Source organism: Episyrphus balteatus, chromosome 1, assembly GCF_945859705.1.
Source record: "Episyrphus balteatus chromosome 1, idEpiBalt1.1, whole genome shotgun sequence".
Classification (NCBI taxonomy): Eukaryota; Metazoa; Arthropoda; class Insecta; order Diptera; family Syrphidae; genus Episyrphus; species Episyrphus balteatus.
Window position 1 is genome coordinate 173,687,466 of NC_079134.1, and position 19,009 is coordinate 173,706,474.

Below are 19,009 nucleotides of genomic sequence, written 5' to 3' on the forward strand. Positions count from 1 at the left end.
ATTCTCGTCTTCTCAAATTTTCTAAAATGTGGTTTTCTAAGATCATTATTGCATGCTCTGTAGAGTGACCTTTTTTAAACCCAAATTGAGTATTTGGGATGATATTATTGTCATCACAGAAAGGTTCAATTTGCTTGTAAATAGCGCGTTCTAAAATTTTTCCCAGATTTGAAATTAGTGAGATCGGTCTAAAATTATCAATGTTATTGCAATTTCCTTTTTTTTTAATTGGAATTAAAATGGCTTCCTTCCAAGCCTTGGGAAAATATGAATTATTTAAGCAGTTGTTAATTATTATAGTTAGCGGGATTAAAATTGGTTTGTTGCATTTCTTAATAAAAAAATTTGAAATTTTGTCAGGTCCCGAAGATTTTTTATTATTTAAGTTTAGGATTGTGTTTTCAATATAGGAAGTCGAAATGAAATTATTTTCGGAGGGAAAGTGTGATTTGTTTAGTCGAGAAAAAGAAGAAATGGTAGGGTTGTTATTATAAGTGAGAAATGCACTTTTCGAAGTTGAAACTTCAAGGGCAGTGACTGGATTGAACGAAATACTATGATCTGCATATAATTCAGAAAAGAAATTTTGAAATGCATTTATCTTGTCGGAGTCTGTTAAAAGAATAGTATTTCTATATGATAGTGGCAGTTGAGAGGGACTGGATTTTTTACGACCAGTAAGTTGGTTAATCTCTTTAAAAACTTGGGATGAAGGTTTAAGGTTTTGGAGTCTTGATTTAAGTTTTTCGTTTAAGTCGATTCTTATTTTGTCTTTTATAATTTTGCTTAAACAGAAGATCCGAGCAGAAAGTTCTTGATATATTTGATTTCTTCGATTTCCATTACTATGAAAAATGCGTTTAAGTTGACGTTTCCAAATTTTTCTGGTTTTCATGAGGTTAATTGTGTTATCACTAATGTTACTGTAAGAGTTTTTAATTTTAAGAATTGAAGAATGATTAGACATGCAAGTATTCAAAGCATTAGTTAAGAATTCTATATGATTATCAATTTCTGAATTTGATAAATTTACATCATTTGGGAAACAGTGGTTCGAAATGATACGTTCAAGATCTCTATTACAAATATTCCAATTAGTATATTTGAATGAGACTGGATGAATTTGAGTACTTGGAAGGGGATAAAAATTAATTATATTGAGAGCTAATAAAACAGAAAAATGGTCAGAAATTGCATCAAGAGTAAGACAAGAGAAATTTTGAGATTGAGATAAACTAGACGTTAAGCTGGGAGAAGTTAAAAAGAAATCAATATAAGAACTTGATCTAGGAAAGGTTGGTTCACCAGGAAAAATTATATCTGCCCGAAGAAAATTATTTTGATACCAGTTAAAAAGATTTGAGCCATTTTGGTTAGTTACATTGTCCCTCCACATTGGATGTCGAGAATTAAAGTCCCCACCAATAATATAATGATTAAATCCGGTTAATGTATCAAAGAGGTCATCAAGGGCTTGATTTAATGAATGTCCGGTGTTACATGGTACATAAATTGAAACCAAAGCAATCCTGTCCGATTGGCCAAGGGAGTCAACGAAATGTATACTTATGATTGTAGCCGAGATTATGTTACTATTAAAGTGAATAACTGAGTGTTTGATTGAGTCTTTGATAAGAATTCCGGTTCCAACCCCTGAATCGTTTCTTATAAAATTGTAGTTGTTAAAGTGTCTTTTGTGTTTAGATGTTAAGTGTGTTTCTTGTATGAAAATTACTGTAGGTTTAATATCATCAATGAGAATGCCCAGATCTGCGCACTTTTCAAATGATATTAAAGAATTTATGTTAATAGTTAATGTTTTCATATTCATATTGAAAGAGAGGCAATGAAACCGAGATATGCACTCGGTTTATCCTGATCGTTAAGTGACTTATATTTTGGCCAAAAATCTTTTACTTTTGACAAAAGTATATTAAGGGGGACCCCAAATAATTTGACTGATTCTTTCATAAAATCACCAAAAACAGAATGTTCACCTTCAACAGGCTTGAGACGATTCGAAACAGATTGAGTGCTTTTTTTAGCTGTATCAGCAAAAGATGATTGGGAATTCCTATTATAAATTGAAGAGTTGACTTCAACTACTCTTTTAAGTCTAACATTATTGTTAGATGAGGATTTATTTTCTTGTTTTTGAATGAATTCAAGTCTTTTTTTACATTGACTAAAATTGGCTGGATGACCTGTTTCCCCACAATTAACGCAATACACCTGAGAGTTAGAGCCGTCATCATTTGTTATAGGTGTACAATCTTTTTGGTTTTCACCGTGAATCTTATCACATTTAACACAACGCGGAGTAAAGGCACAATATCTACTTGAGTGGCCAAATCTTTGGCATCTATAACATTGAATTGGGCCCTCTCTCTTGATGGTATCCCACCATATCTTATGGTGTAACACATACTTAATTTTCCTTAATTTAGCGATTTCTTCATGGTTTTCTACGGTACAAATAAAGAGATCTAAATTAATATTTTGTTCTCTAGACCATTTTGTCGAAAAAGGTTTAATTTGAACAATTTTGATTGAATTGTCAATTTGAATAATATCATCTCTGACTTCTTCAGGAGGAAAGCAACCAGTGAGTCCTTTAAGAAGTATTGAAGGTTTTCTTAATGATTTAGGGGTAAAAGAGAAAGCTTCAACCTTATCAGATTGTTTAAAATTATTAATGAACAATGAATGCAATTCAGTGTTTTTAACAAAAAGCTTAATTCTACCATAACCTATGTTTTGAAATTTCATATTATTAATTTCGGAAGCAAATTCAGTTTTAATAAAGTTAATTATAGTACTTGATTTAAAAAATTGAAATATGTTTTTTATTGTTCATAAGATTTTGACAATAAATTGAGTCTGAGTTCATAGCTACAGAAAAGTTAAAAAAAAACTTTACTATCGTACTGATGATTTCTTCTTACTTTCTCTCAAACAACGGAATAGATTTTAACGAATTTATTTTAACTTAAGCTTTACTTTTATACTTAAGCTTTCAAGTGGTCTAAATTATTACTCTAGCCATTTTTCATACGAACAAATTTACTTTCTAAAACCAATAACAGTTTATTTATGGTTTTAAAAGACATTGGCACAAAATTTTAAAAATGCTTAGCCATCAAGTTACTAAGCAAAAAATCAGAATGGTTTTTTACCTAGTAAATCACTAAAATGGCATAAGCATTTTTTTAATTCGTTTAAAATTTGGCACTTTTTTAAGGTTTCAGAAATTGATAAATTTGTTAAATATATGACCTTTAAATTGTAAAAAAGAAAAACATCGATATTATTTATTATTAATTTGGTTCACAAATTTGTTAAACAAGTTGTTTAATTATTCTTTTATATTTTTTTTATTTATACATACATTTACAATGACAAGAATATTTTTAATGAACTTCTGTGATGACTGATAGCCTTTTGAATTTGAGACAGGGATTTTTGTTTGAAAACCAATGATCTCTCATTGCAAATCAATGATGGCAACAGATTATTTTTTTAAAAATAAATTAATATATCTGTTTTGGCAAATTGAATCTGATAGTCAGCCTATTCTAAATGTAAATTCCTCTTCAGGTGAATATTATAGTATCTAATTAAAAACAAATAATTTGTTAAAAATTGTGTTACAGCTTTAAAACAATATTGTATGCTTACAATAAATAAAAATAACAAACATTTTATTTAATTTACATTAAGTAATGAGAAAATACTAAACTAAAAAATGAAAAAAAACACTTCAAAGCCAATGTTAACTTAATTGTTTCATTGCTACAACCATCGTTACCAAAAACGTCAAAGGAAAGACAGATTGTAATCTTTTCCACTTATTTGAATATAAACTCCAAATTGGTCAATTAATCATCTTTAATCTCCTGTGGATAATTTTTAGTTTTCCAAATGTATGGAAGCTTTTTGATTGTGAGCTCTTCGTCGGAACTCATTTCCCCGGGAGTTTTAACTTAGAATAGGGCTGAGTACCTTTACAATTCAAGTAGATTGCAAAAAATATGTAAGAAGAAATTGCCATTTGAAATATTTTAGTGTTAAATATTAAAAAAAAACATAACCTAATTATAAACTGTTTACGATACTTGTAACTCAACTCCATTAATATATGAATTTTGTACCAGAAAAAAAAATACATATATCTTGGTATCGTCTTAAGATTTATTGGTTTAAACAAATATAACTTTGTTAAAAATAACGCAAACTAAAATTAGTTTTCTTCTTTCTCAATCCTTAGATTTTTATTAAGCTCTTTGGGTACTCACATATCTGCCAGATTAATCTTCTTTAAATTCTCGTTTAGTTCAATGACCCAGATCAAGGCAGGCCACCTGAACTTAAGTTCTGAATTTTCGGATAGTCTGATTTGTCAGAACCAAATGCAACTGAACTTTTTTATGAAATGTGACCCATCAAAACCTCTAAAAATTTAGAATATAAATTCAGGTGGTCTGCGCTGAAACCGGGTAAAGGCTAGACTTTTCTACAATGTACAATTTTGTATCTCTAAATTTTTCTTCTGTAAGATATGTACATCCTAATTTGAATCTTCTAAATCAGTTTTTGCTTCATCCGATTTGTGATCTTGCATGTTTTCCTCAACAAAAATATCCGTTATATCACCTGCTTCAACGTCGGCTTCCTTTCTCCGCAAATGACCATGCATATGGGCTATAATATAAAATTAATTATCCTTGCTATCAACGAAACATTAATAAAAATGTGAATTAAACTTACTTTTTAGGAAAGTCAACATCTTAAAGCCTTTATTACAAATATTACAAACAAATGGATTTTTCTCATTATGCATTTTCTTATGAACTTTTAGAGATTTTATAGTTGCAAATTCCTTTGGACATTTATCACATTTGAAATCTTTTGTATCTAATGAACAAATAATTAATATTTAATTTATTTTTCATGAAAAAAATTAAAAACAATATTACCTCCATGTTTAGCAGCCATATGTTCTGTTAAATTAGCTCTTTGTGGGAAACCCCAACCGCATATCAAACATTTGTGTGGTTTCTTTTTCAAATGCAACGAATCCATGTGCAATTTCAAATGGGCTGGTCGTTTGAAAGCCTTCAAACATATTTTACATGAATACGGCCTATTCTCAGTGTGAGTTTTCGAATGCTTAACTAATTGTGTATGCAATACAAAGGTCTGTGGACAATCAGGACATTTATATGGTTTGATAATGGGGCGTTTTTCTTGTTGTGTTTTCAAAACTTTAAGCATTGCTTCTGTAGGTTCAGCACCATGCTTCTTGTAATTGTGCAAACGGAAATTCATTTTCGAACGATATTGCTTATTGCATATCTCACAACGTGGATGTTTATTAATTTCATCACCATGAGTTCGCATGTGCATATTCATACCATGACGATTGAAAAACTCTACAAAAATAAGATAATAGTATTTTTAAGGGTTAGTTAACAATTTGTATTATTCAATTCACATACTTCTAGGACATTGATTACATTGAAATTTCCTGGTTCCATGCACTTGACTATGGCAATTAAGAAGATGTGCATTTTTAAATGCTGCAAGAGGAAAGAAAAATAAATTATGTATATTCAGAATTTTTAAACAAAAAATTTACTCATTGAACAATGTAGACATTTAAATGGACTTTCTCCGGTATGTGTTTTCTCGTGGACAGCCAAATGTGTGCTTTGAATGAACTTCTTCTCACAATATTTGCATTTGTGTAATCTTGAATCATTGTGCCAAAGCAAATGATAATTGAGTCTTTTTAGAGGGACCATTTTAAATTTTTTATTACAAATAGGACATTGACGATCTTTTTCCACATGACTATTTTCATAATGTTGCCACATAAGTTTTTTGTCACCTTTAATTTTTTTCCCACATTTTTCGCATTCCATTAATTCATCATAATGCACTCTCGCATGACTATTTCGTTTGGCTTTTGTATCAAAGAATTTGTCGCATTTGGGACAGGGATAGGGCATATCCGTTGAATGTAATTTATTGTAATGATCATTCAGCAAATCAGGATCATCGAAACTTACAATTTCCATACAATATTCACAGATGAAGACTTTACATTCAGGAATTTGATCATTTGATTTATCCTTTTCATTCTCTTCATTGAGAAGTTCAGGTTTTGAATCATCTATATCAAAATCAAGAAGTTCTTTAAATGTGTCATCATTTGTGTCCGTCGGTGGTAAAGGTAATGGAGAAGTAGATGGTTTAATTTTGTATTTATCACCAGGAAATGTGTAATGCTCTTGTATTTGTATATTTTCCGCAAATTCATTATCATAATTTTCTTCGGTTTTTTCATCAATTATAAATATATCCAAACCCGTACACAATTCGCTGAAATTCATTTGTGATTCCATGCACATTGCACGGAAATTATGAATTTGGCAAAAACTATCGAAACAATTGAGGCAAATTTGTTGAGGTAAACCATCGTTTTCTGCTATCTTTAAATGGAAAATTATTGATTAGTTTGTTGGTCATTAATCTAGCAAAAATTGGTAATTCTCGATTGAATTTCATTAAATTCGAAGAAGTTTTAACTACATATTTGGTTTCTATGTATACTTACATCCAAATTCCATATCTCAAATTCTTCTTGAATTATTTTCAGCTCATTCTCATAATCTGATGGCTTTTCTTCGAAAAGTGGAAAGAGTTTGGGATCCTCTATGGTCTCTGATGCTTTGCCACAGGTTCTACAAGTTCTCTCTGCAACACTCATTTTAAAGACTCTCAAATACGATTCCTGAAATGAAGTTGTTAAAAAAAAACGTTATACAATATGTAAAACTAACTTATATAATTCTGTGCACTTCAATTTAATTCATACACACATGATATATATGATATGTATGGTCATGATGATTGTGAGAATCTTGACAACTTCAAAAATGGTTTTTTATTCTATTAAAGCACTAAAATTTTTATTTAAACATTGAACAAAACATTGTCCCCCTTATTTATAAACTTTGTATATCTTTATACAACTGTTAAACTTGGAAAATGTGATCAAAAACCTTGTTTATTGTTGTCTTATAGCTGTCAAACTTATACAAAAGAGTAGATTGTCTTAACCGCGAATAATGTGATTATTATTTTTATTAAATAAAGCATATTTCCAACAATTTCAAAAAAGTTATGTAGTGTATAAGTAAACAAAAATCTAATAAATACGTGTGTGTTTTTTTTTAATTAAAACACATACATAATTTAAATCATATCTGAGACAAGTACAGCTAATATTGCTTCATATAATGAAACCATAATCATAAAGATTCAAAGAACTACTCTTTAAGGTTTGGATGAAGCCTATTTTTTTATGTTAGTTTAAGAAGTTATTAGGTACCAACAACTTTATAGAGTGTTCAATAAGAAAAACAATCGATTATGTGGTGAAAAATCACAACCGTAGTTTCAGCAACATCTACATTTTTAATATTATCCCATCGCCACGAAACTAAGAAATATGTAACCAATATGACTTGGATAGAAAACAAAATGTGGAACTCCAAAGTATCAATTATCAATTGAACCTAATTAAACAAAACATAAAATCATTGCTGGTATTTTCAAGATCTGCCAGAAGTCAGAGCCGATATAATTGGTCCTTTAACTGTACAAATCTAGAAATGGTTACGGAATACAATTACTTAGGAGTGAAACTTAACCCTAAACTTGACTTTAATGAACACTTAGGGCCAGTTGTACAAATATTTCTTTTGAAATCGGTAGCAAGGCTAAAGTTTACCACTGGTTCAAGGTTCATATATGCAGAAATAGCCACATTCATGCTTGAACCGAAGTTGACCCGCAGCTAATCCGCCGAAATCGTTGGGTTAAATTCCTGAACCAAGACTGATCCACGTTTGTACAACTGGCACTTAGTTGCAAAAACAAATTCTTGTCAAAGTGTGTTGAATCTATTGTGAAGTAATGTGTTCTCTTACAAACGGATCCCAATTTCCGCAAAATACAAGATTTTTGACACTTGTCAAGACTACACTTTGCTATGCTGCTTTTTCTTCACCCAGACCAACGGCTGTCTAAAAAATTGCTGCTTTACGAAGTAAAGAATGAGGATTGGTGTATGGCGAAATGGAAAAAAATATGGCAAGCAGTTTCGATGAATGCGACTAACTTAACCGATTTGAGGGAACAGATGTATCGAATGAAAACTCTGTGCGTGATGCCTTTAAAACTAATGTCTTTAGTTTTTTAAGTAGAATTCTGTACTCGCAACTCAATATATGTTTAAAAAAAATCAAATTATTTCCAAGACTCCTTAAGTTACAAGGAAACATCAATAATATTTAAGGTAAGATCCGAAATCTTAGGACTTAACGGAACACCTTACAATGGAAGTTTTAACCAATTCTGCACCCTATGTAACCTTAAATCCAAAGACAAAACTGTTTTCATTTAATGAGCATATGTCCCATTTTTGCATCACAGCGATGTTCATACTTTGGAAAAAGAACCCTATCAATGGAGAAAACAATAAAGCTGTTGAACGGAATTGACTGGAAACCTCTCGCCTTATTATTGAAAGATATTTACAAGTATAGAATGTTAATTATCACAGAAATTGAATAGTTACATTTATTTATTATTTTTATAAAGAAAAGATATATTTATATATAAATTTGCTAAGCGAGCTGACGATAAATGTTAACATGTATCAAAGGAACAAATAAATAAAATGAATTCATTACTCATTGCTGCTAATAAGATCATAGGAAGCCTACATGTTAAAAATACTATTTCACAAAAAAATATAACACACCGAATCGGTTGTTCAAAGACGAGGTTTTGAAACCACCAACAAAAAAGGCAATGTCCTATAACGTTCCAATACGACTTCGAAGTAAGAAAGGTTAACCTTAAAACTCTTGGTACCTACAAGAAAATGTAAAAACTCCAGCATTTATTTGGGCACAGAAATGGAACATTACAAAACCGGAAGCATTGCCGCCCATTTCTGAGGTCAACTCGGCGAACCCCACAAGTGGATCACTCACTAGTATGAAGCAGTTACGTGGGAGAGTTATGATCCCCTCGACATCGTGATCACAACACCGCCGAATAAATGAAATTCTAATTCTAAAATATGAGCTGCACTTTTTGCCTTCACTTTACCAGCTGGTAGCCACTGCTCTGTGCCAAAAGTTCAACTTGTTTTACTTTGCCACCGGCTGACGAGATCGGACGCTGTTGTTTCTTGTGACTATCAACTTTACGTAAATAACATTATAGAAAGCTCTAAAGAGGCACAGCATAGTGTAGGTACTATGCTAAAAAAAGGATCCTTAAATAAAAAAAGGACATGATACAAGGCTCCAGCGGTCAGGGAGTTGAGCTACTTATTAGAATACATTTTTGATGAAAACTTTAAAAATAAAAGCCATTTTTCTATGGTTACTTACTTAATTATAACTTAACTTATGACACCTTAATATAACATATAAAATATTAAAGAACATTTACCACAATTAAAGAAAATATTAATTTATTTTCGATTGTAAACAATTTTTCACTGCACCCCTCAGGAAAAACTTAAAATGACAGGTGGAAAGCCGTGGCTATAGATCAATAATTACAAAGATTAAAAGATATTCAACTTACGAACGTTTCACCCTCAAAAACTCGTTTGTGTTGTATATTGTTTTTCTGTCCGTGAGTATGTATGTGCAAAACAACATACAGCAAAAGCCTATTTGTTTGTGTTTCACGCACACTAAGGAACTAATGATAGGCGGTTCACCACTATTCGGAGTCTTTGTTTATGGCCTTGGTATTTATTAGTCTATGGCGTTCGGAGTCGTCATTAGGTTTGTTTGACAACTTTCTGCACTAATTGCGTTTCCTACAAAATAATATTATAGAGATCAGGGGTCGAATTACCGCACACGATTACGATCATACGTTAACGTTTTGCTTATTGCTCTCTCTATTTATTTAGTAGAAGAAGATAGGTACACATAGCAACCATACGTAAACGAACGTATGCCGTAGTTCGACCCCAGCTGTTTTCCATTAGTTCAGCTCCGGGTGATTCATAAGGCCGGTACATATTTTTCAAGCGCTCATAAGCCTATTTAACATTCCACTTCATCGCGACCATTCTTTAGTTATAATCTCTGAATATTAACTTAGTTAAAACTCTGAATATTAACTTATGAGCGCTCTTAAATTATACGAAGAATAACTTTCTAAAATTATGAAAAAATAACAATGTTATCGAGATAATTACACCCAAAAGAGAAAAGAATAAAGAATTCAAAACGAGATATTTTCCACTTCATCTGACGAAATGGTATAAAATAAATGTGTTAATGCATGCAGTTGTTTATATTGTGAATAGTTAACATTAGGGGTATTCACGATCTGGTGCAACAGGTCTAGTAAAAGTGTAAAATTTTATTTTTTTACAATAGATCGTGAACGCACCTCTTCTTATCTATAGTAAATATTGAATGGAATCCATGATATGAATTATATCAGCTTCACTCTTTTTTTTTTACGGAGTTGTCTTTCCACCGATGCTGCTTCTTTTTTTTCATTTTTTTTATAATTTCATTCTTTGTTGTGTTCGGGTTAATTTATTTTCACAAATTACATCAAAAGAAACAAAATAAAAAAGAATAAGAATAAAAAAGATAAACTGTTTATCATGGGCGACACGCGACGGCGAGCTGCCATCTGTCAAAAAAATTTTACACCATTGTATTTTTATTTTGCAATAGGGTTAGGGTATAGCAAAAGTGCAAGACCATTGTAAAATTTCAATCCATATATTTTGTTGTTGTAGTGTTGCAAGATTTTACACTTTTGCACTTTTGCAATGATACAAGACCAGTTGCATCGGATCGTGAATACCCCTATTAATTCATACACTTTACATCCAAGTTAATTTTATGCAAATGAGATGGAAATTAAATCAGCCTCGATTCAATACAAATGGCTGGTCTATCATCAACCTTAAAAAGAGGAATCGATTTTCTCCACGTTATTTTTTATTTCAAAAACTGTTTAGTGTAAGCCCAGGTAAATGTTTTTCTCCGAAAAATAGAGTGATGCACTTTTCTGTCAAATTTGACATTTGAGGATTTTCGGAATGTCAGCCAGGTGTCAACCATCGGCGTTCTTCCTCAATTCAATTCGTATCCCCTGCAATTTTTCGTTTTCGAGTAAAAAATAAACACATTTGTTTTTTTATTTAATGAAAAGATATTAAATTGAATTAAATATTAACAAATAATTATTTTCAAGAATTATTATTCACTGAGAAGTGAATTCCTTTAATGAAACCATAAGGTAAGCTAGAGTAAGAATTCTTGTTAAAAAAAAAATATAAACATAATTTTGTGCTAAAGTTATTTATGTATTTTATTTAGGTATGAAAATATCTATGTACTTTTGTACCTATTCTTTGATACCTTTTTGTTTTATTAATAAGCAGATATTTGTGTATTCTGTTTTATTTTTCCTGAAGTCCTTTATTGCCCGATATTTTCTTGCTACCAGTACGACATCTCGATGATTTGCAATGTTTCATTCACAATGCAAAAATCATCTTTCCAATAGCTTCTACAACGTTTACATTGGTTTGTAAACGTATTTTTTTTAGTTTAATGTAAATCACTACGATTGTATCTTCTTCTTTCTCATATTCGGCGATGTTATGATCTCGATGTCGAGGGGATCATAACTCTCCCACGTATTTGTAGGATTTGCCGGCTTGACCGCAGAAATCGGCGGCAAGTCTCATGATTTTGTATTTTTCCATCGTGTTGGAACGTTGTATGATATTAGGTACCTTTTTGATCTCTCACTACCAACTGAGTCGGTAATGTTTTTTTCTTTGAAAGATGTTATTTTTAACATGTAGGTGCTTCTTCGGAGTTCCGTACTACTTATTCAATCAAACTTTGTTACTCCTGCCGTCAAACGAAGCTTCTTCGTCTAAACTGCAATTATCTTACTCACATACCTTTTGTTCACTGTCCAAAATTTTTTAACCGCGTTTTAGTGCTAAACGCACAAGGGTCAAAATCATGGAGGTGGGGAATTTCGAGGACCGAGTTCTCAAAACATCAACTTTGTTTTATGATCAAGGGGCACGGTAGTGCCCAGCCAAGTTCTCTAGCAACTTTGGCACTACACCCTTATTTACAGGAAACAACTCAGGCCATTTTCGACCCCCCTCTAACTTCCACACCAAAGATGCTAGAAATTTCAAACTCGCTACATTTATTGAGCTTGTCAAAACAAAACTCCTCACAAAATTTCAGCCTTTTACGATGAGTAGTTTCTGAGATATAGGGCTTCAAAAATCGCAAAAACCGTAACTGACTGACTGACTCACTCACTCACTCACTCACTCACTCACTCACTCACTCACTCACTCACTCACTCACTCACTCACTCACTGACAGATCATCAAAATTATGGAGAACTTCCCGTTAAAGTAGAAACTTGAAATTTTACACGGTGATAGGGCTTGTGGTGTATACAAAGGGAAAAATCGAAAATTTGAGATTTTCAATTCAGGGGGCGTGGCATCCGCCCATTTCCGCTGAATTATCATCAAATATTATAGAGCACTTCTGATTATCGTAGAATCTTGAAATTTGGTAGAATGGTAGAGCTGGTAGTTTATACAAAGGAAAAAATTAAAAATTTGAGAATTTCAGCCAGGGGGCGTGGCAACCCCCCATTTCTGCTGAATTTTCATTAAATATAATAGAGCACTTCTGATTATCGTAGAATCTTGAAATTTGGTAGAATGGTAGAGATGGTAGTTTATACAAAGGAAAAAATTTAAAGTTTGAGAATTTCAGCCAGTGGGCGTGGCAACCGCCCATTTTCACTGAATTTTCATCAAATATAGAGATTTCCAATTCTAAAGCCATACCTTGCAAAAAGTAGTGAAATCACAACAAAAACATTACTGTTAAAAAAGGAGCCAAGTTCTCCTATTATGAAATTATGCTGGCACAAAAAGTACTGAGATGTAAAAGTGTACCAAGTTCTAAAGTTTGGGTTCAAATTCGTATCAATAAAATTTTGATTGTTTACTTGGCAATTTTTGAAATAACTTTAAAAATCGATGGTTAAGAAAAATTGTCAAGAGAACAATCAAAATTTTATTGATACGAATTTGAACCCAAACTTTAGAACTTGGTACACTTTTACATCTCAGTACTTTTTGTGCCAGCATAATTTCATAATAGGAGAACTTGGCTCCTTTTTTAACAGTAATGTTTTTGTTGTGATACAAATTTCATGCTATAATGTTCGCTTTAGCTATGATTTGTCGGTTCATGAGCGGGCAGCGCACAAAAATGTATATTTTTCAATTTAACGCAAACCCCAAAAATTAGTAATAGAAAATAATTCCTCGAAATGGTGGTGATCTCTTCAAAACGACTTTAGGGGTCTAGAAATAATATCAATGTGAGTGATGTTTCATTATATTATGATAGTAGGTAGGTTTTAAACAATTCAAATATAACTTTATTTCTTGGTTCAGAGGCCAATTTCTTCAAATAAATGATTTTATGCATGTCCGCAATACTTAGGCCATAAATCGTTTTTTTCCTTTGTTTTTTTTTTTTTTGGTAACTTTTTCGATAAAAATGTATATTACAGCCATACTAAGAAAGGATCCTGATTAAAAATACCCAAAAAATGCAGAATTATGTGTGTAAGACCACATTCTTTATGCAGATTCTAAAATCGTTCCTGGAAATGACGTTTGACCTTAATTTATTATTATTTTTTATGTCTAAAAGTAAAACGAATTATTTTTGAGAATATATTATAGTGGCCTCGATTTTTAATCATAATATCAACAAAAAAATTAAATTTTAATCTAAATATACCCCAAAGCAAGCGTTCCTGGAATGGCAGTTAATTGATGTTCGCTACTTATAAATGAAACTAAAACTAATTTATACATTTAATATCTATGTATATCCATAAAAATAGGTGTGGAATGATAAATCTATATAATATCAACTTAAAAAACTGCTTGCTGCACAATTTGTACGTTAAATGATTAAAATGTAGACACTTTAAGAAGCTGGCACGATGCGTCATATTTCTTGGGACAACTTTTATTAATGTGTAAATAATAATAGAATTTATATGTTTTTGTAAGATACGTAAAACTTTATAAAGAATATTGTGTATAAGTAACGTTAAGAAAAGAAATACTTAAAAATAATTGACTTTAATGTGTTTTTAAGCCATTTGAATGAAAGTTTTTGACTTATAGACATGTCCGGGAAAGCTTTTTTTGAGTATACTAGATGAAATAAAAAAAAAAATGAAAACTTTTCTAACGGAAACATGTATATTTATAGATGCGTGGTTATTATTTGAATAGGTAAATGAGAAAAAAATCTTTAATTAAATGTTATTTTGATTTAATAAAATGCCTGGACATCAAATTTTGTTTTCGATATTCTTATATACTTGTTTTCGAATTCTTCGGTGACTCCAGCTGCACATTTTATTATAGTAACTGGTCCATTATAAATGTCCATATGGTTTTCAATACTTATTCAAAATCAACCAATACTCCAAAAAATCCCGATTTTTTCCATAATGATGCTAATAATTTGGATTGCATGTGTGGTTGAATTAACTATGACAAACCAGCAATTCGCAGCTCATGACCCAAAACTCGCTCAACGATCTTCATGGTGTGTGTCATCAGCTTAATCGAACTGTAACTATCCCAGTTGCGCGTATAACCCTTCCCTTTTTAGATTGGATGAACTCATCTGATTTGAAATGCGACCATCTTAATTCGTCGCAGTAGAAGTTTCATCCAGCCCCCGATACGGGTCTTCCGTATTTATTATTTTTTGATATTGTAATACAGATAGTTTTGCTATTTTGAAAAATAAGCTTTGACTTTTTCCCTATCTTTTATGTTTTCCAAAATCTTTGTGTGTTTTATTTCGTTCCCTGTTTCCATGAAAATTTCTTCTGGAATTCAAAAACAGCGATTCCGCAACTCGTCCAATAAATTGCTTCCTCTCAGTGAATCAGAGACCGTTTTTAGGTTTCTCGGTACTTTCAAAAATTAAAAAAAAATCCCAGCTCTGAGTTGGATTAATCTTACCACGTATCTAGACGATTATCTTCAAAAAAAAGTTACATGTCATTTAAAACACTATGCATTTCAGAAACGTCTATCAATATACTTGAAAATGAGTGTAGCCGAAAAGACTTGCAGGACCTGTGGCAAGGCGTATGTTGTTGAAGATGGAGCAGGTCTTTGTCCGCTCTATAACTCATTGGAATATGAAACAGAAATCAAAATGGCTTTAGAAGAGTTCGATATATGGAACCTAAATGTAAGTACAAATTATTTACTCATATCCTGTAATTTATTTAGTAAAATTGTATAACTTTTTTGTAAAAATTTTAGATTAGCCAAAACGATGGTCTCCCACAAAAAATTTGTCTAACATGTTTCGATAGTTTTTGTCAAATTCATAATTTCCGTTTAATGTGTCTCGAAGCTCAAATGAATTTCAGTGAAATGTGCACTGGCTTGGATATAATAATTCAAGATGATAATATATCTGACGAAGAATATGATTTCAATGTAAATGGCGAATCATCAGTAATTGTTCAGGAACACTACACATTTCCTGGAGATGAACGTTTGAAAAAACCAACAACATCTACAGAAGAATCAAACGATATTGATTCACATGAGGATGCTGTTGATGAAACAATAAATCGAGAAGATTTTGATTATATTATAGAGAAAGAAGAAGAAAAATTGGATGGAATTCCAACGGAAGAAAACGGTGAAACAGAACAACAAGAAAAAGTTGAAAAACCAAAAACAGCCAATGGCACCGAAGAAGAAAATGAAATTCATTTAAGAAAATACCTATGTGAGTATTGCATGTATTTCGAGAGTTTTGATGACGCTGATGATCTCAATAGTCATTATAATGAAATGCATTCTACTGTTTTACCATATCCATGTCCTAAATGTGATTTGCGTTTTGACAAGCTTGCCAAGCGAAACAGTCATGTTCGGTCTCATTTTGATGTGATTCCTTTGGAATGTAAATATTGTAGTAAAAAGATTCGGGGCGATAGCGTATTGATGGCTCAACATGTGGCATATTTCCATATCGAAAAGGATCGCGAATGTCCCGAATGCCAATTAAAGTTTCAACAAATTTCGTTGGATAAATACTATTATCACATGAAGTGGCATAATGAATCCAAATTGCGCAAATGTAAGTTTTGTGATAAAAAGTTTATTCAATCGCCACATTTACACATGCACGAAAGGACACACACAGGGGAGACGAAGTTTGTATGCAAGGAATGTGGATTGGGTGAGTTTTTGGTTTAAACAAAAGTACAAACTTTATTTATTTATGTTTGGTTTATTTCACAGGATGTAAAACCATGGATCTGCTTAAAAAGCATATTCTCTTGCATGAGAACAAAGAATTAATCGAATGTCCTAAATGTCCTAAAAGTAAGTTGTCATACATGAGAAGTTATAATTAAGTTGAGTTCATAATTTTCCTTTACAGGATACTTTACCAAACCTGGTCTCAAGCTGCACAATCAGAAAACCCATCATCCAGATAAGAAGCCCTCAATTTGTAAAATCTGCGATAAAACATTTCAATATAACCATGACTTGGTAATACACAATCATAAAAAACATGATGGACCTGTTCCAAAACTAGTTAGACGAACCGGGAAACCCATAACAGCTGCATGTGCAGCGCTAAGAGTAATAAAAAAACAGAAAAAACGAGACTTTGTTAAACCATTTAAATGTGATAAATGCGAAGAAGCATACGTGTTGGAGGAACAATTAAAAAGGCATGTGAAAGTTCATGATGAATACCGGCCACATACGTGTAAATTCTGTTCAAAGTCTTTCAAACGTGACGCACACTTGAAATTACACGTGAACAATATACATTTTAATAGAAAACCATACAAGTGTTCAATATGTGGAGCGGCATTTGTTCAAAAGAGTCATTTAACTGATCACACAGCTATTAGACATGAAAGTAAGAATTTTTACATATTTATTCAGTATACCTACATAATGTGTTTAAATTTTTCCAAAAAGACAAAAGAAACTATCAGTGCAAGGTTTGCCACAAGAAGTTCGGAACTTGTCAGATTCTGAAAACTCATATGCTGATACATTCAAATGATAGGCCATATATTTGCTCGATATGTGATAAAGGCTTCAAACAATTGATGGTTCTTAAATGTAAGTTTATTTTATTTTATGTAGTTTGTTTGATTTAATATTTTTTAAAATTTTATTTTAGCTCACATGACTTACATGCATTATTGGAAAAGTGAAGATGCAGAAAAAAAACTAAATAAAGTTAAAAATGAAATTTTATAATTCTCAAATTAAAAAAAAACAAAGCTTTACAAAAAAGTACAAATGTTTTTTTAAATGTAGAAGTGTTTAAGAGTACCTATGTTATTTGTTTTTGTTTTGTTTTTTTTTTTTTTTTTACTGAAACGAACTATTTTATGTTTAAGGTTTTTAGAATACGAATGTTGAAGAAACATTGAAACAAAATTCGTAAAGATCGTTTTTTAACTCCTTAAGATTTTTTTAAGTTTTGCTAAACGTTGAAAATTAAAAATTCTCAAAATTACTTCTTAAATTGAATTTATCTAAATTTTAATCAATATCAAAAATCAAATAAAAAAAAAGTTTTTGAAAAATTGTTAATGAGAACTTTATGAGAAAAACTTAAGTTGTTTTCTCCATTGTAATTACAAGAAGTGATTATGAGACAAGACGAAAAGCTGCGCTAGTGTAAAAATTGAAGATCGAATAATTTTTTTCAAGAACATCTGATCACAAGCACATACATTTCTGAAATATGAATAGAATCAAATTTAAGCATTGAGAAATAACTCGCAGAATTGAAGACAAATTCTATAAAACAAATGAAAGTTGGCAAAACAGCTGAAATGATTTTAAAAGAGAGTATTTTGAGAAGGTTAGAATTTCGAAAAAAAACCCTGGATTCGATATCATCAAATGTGGCAAAGCTGATTGGCATTTTTTCTAAGACTCTGAACTTTCTTCCGAAATCATGGTAGTACAACGACGTATGTAAGTGCAATATTTTATATTTTAATCTTTAGCAATCAGCATGTCAAAAGACTCAAAAGTTAATCCTTTCCGATAAAACAAAGATTTTATTAAGAAATTAAGATTACCTTAGAGCGATATTCTTTCTTAATACAAATATGCAATTTATAACATAAAGAAGTAAAACTGCTGTTTCTTTAATAACTATATCTTTGCACTTATGGTGTACATGATCAACATATTTGTATCAGCAATAAGCCTTGAGTTGGTTTTTTTTTTTCAATACAAGCGATAGTTGGAAGATACCACTTCTGTAAAAACTTTAAATCTTTTTCGTATAAAACGTTTAAGAGATTAATTTTATTTTTAATAAATAGTCAAAAGTCGAAAAAGTGGGTTTTTGCTCTTAAATTACATAGTTCCACAACAAAAAATGCATTCATATAACAGACACGATAATTCCATCATGGAAAAAGTTCGACATTTCGTTGGCGGAAAGCAAAATTTTTCAAAGTCACAAAAATCAAATTTGTTATAACATGTATAGTAGAGTAACTAAACCAAATTATTAGGGAACCCGGCCGAACAGCTCTGATTTTGACGATTTTTTTTTTCAAACGTAGGTAATTAAAAATACTTTAAAGTCTATAGATTAAAAATTGCCGGTGTTGCCGTATTGTTTTTTAAAATTAAAATTAATTTCTTTTTAACAAAACCATTTTTTTTTGCTTAAATTTCATAAAACAAATGATAGCAAAAGATTCTATAGGTAATTTAAGGAAAATATATAAAAGGCAGTAAGGGACAATCTTCCATCGTTTAAGCGAT

The 19,009-nt window shown here is 31.2% G+C and overlaps 2 protein-coding genes across 2 annotated transcripts; one reads left to right on the top strand and one right to left on the bottom strand.

Annotated features, from left to right (window-relative positions):
* Window positions 1-4,274: 4,274 nt before the first annotated feature.
* On the bottom strand, window positions 4,275-9,777 carry LOC129907778 (zinc finger protein ZFP2-like). The gene is made up of 7 exons (XM_055984147.1): window positions 9,673-9,777; window positions 6,620-6,796; window positions 5,639-6,494; window positions 5,499-5,579; window positions 4,977-5,432; window positions 4,768-4,914; window positions 4,275-4,701 (listed from the first exon to the last, which is right to left on the bottom strand). Exons 2-7 carry the CDS (start codon window positions 6,770-6,772, stop codon window positions 4,568-4,570), a joined length of 1,827 nt encoding a protein of 608 aa, XP_055840122.1. The 5' UTR covers window positions 6,773-6,796; window positions 9,673-9,777; the 3' UTR covers window positions 4,275-4,567.
* Window positions 9,778-11,211: 1,434 nt separating this feature from the next.
* LOC129907779 (zinc finger protein 502-like) lies at window positions 11,212-17,527 on the top strand. Its single transcript, XM_055984148.1, has 7 exons — window positions 11,212-11,364; window positions 15,249-15,419; window positions 15,494-16,427; window positions 16,490-16,573; window positions 16,632-17,123; window positions 17,186-17,332; window positions 17,394-17,527. The coding sequence occupies exons 2-7, from the start codon at window positions 15,273-15,275 to the stop codon at window positions 17,471-17,473; spliced, it is 1,884 nt and encodes a 627-aa protein (XP_055840123.1). The 5' UTR covers window positions 11,212-11,364; window positions 15,249-15,272; the 3' UTR covers window positions 17,474-17,527.
* Window positions 17,528-19,009: the final 1,482 nt, after the last annotated feature.

What these genes read in the sequence shown, in the direction of transcription:
- LOC129907779 (XM_055984148.1), top strand. Translation starts at nt 15,273, where the DNA reads ATGAGTGTAGCCGAAAAGACTTGCAGGACCTGTGGCAAGGCGTATGTT. An exon ending in ATGCAAGGAATGTGGATTGG is followed by an intron (nt 16,428 to 16,489) that starts GTGAGTTTTTGG and finishes TTTATTTCACAG; the next exon opens with GATGTAAAACCATGGATCTG. An exon ending in ACAATTGATGGTTCTTAAAT is followed by an intron (nt 17,333 to 17,393) that starts GTAAGTTTATTT and finishes ATTTTATTTTAG; the next exon opens with CTCACATGACTTACATGCAT.
- LOC129907778 (XM_055984147.1), bottom strand. Translation starts at nt 6,772, where the DNA reads ATGAGTGTTGCAGAGAGAACTTGTAGAACCTGTGGCAAAGCATCAGAG. An exon ending in ATGTCTACATTGTTCAATGA is followed by an intron (nt 5,580 to 5,638) that starts GTAAATTTTTTG and finishes TTCCTCTTGCAG; the next exon opens with CATTTAAAAATGCACATCTT. An exon ending in GATGTTGACTTTCCTAAAAA is followed by an intron (nt 4,702 to 4,767) that starts GTAAGTTTAATT and finishes TTTATATTATAG; the next exon opens with CCCATATGCATGGTCATTTG.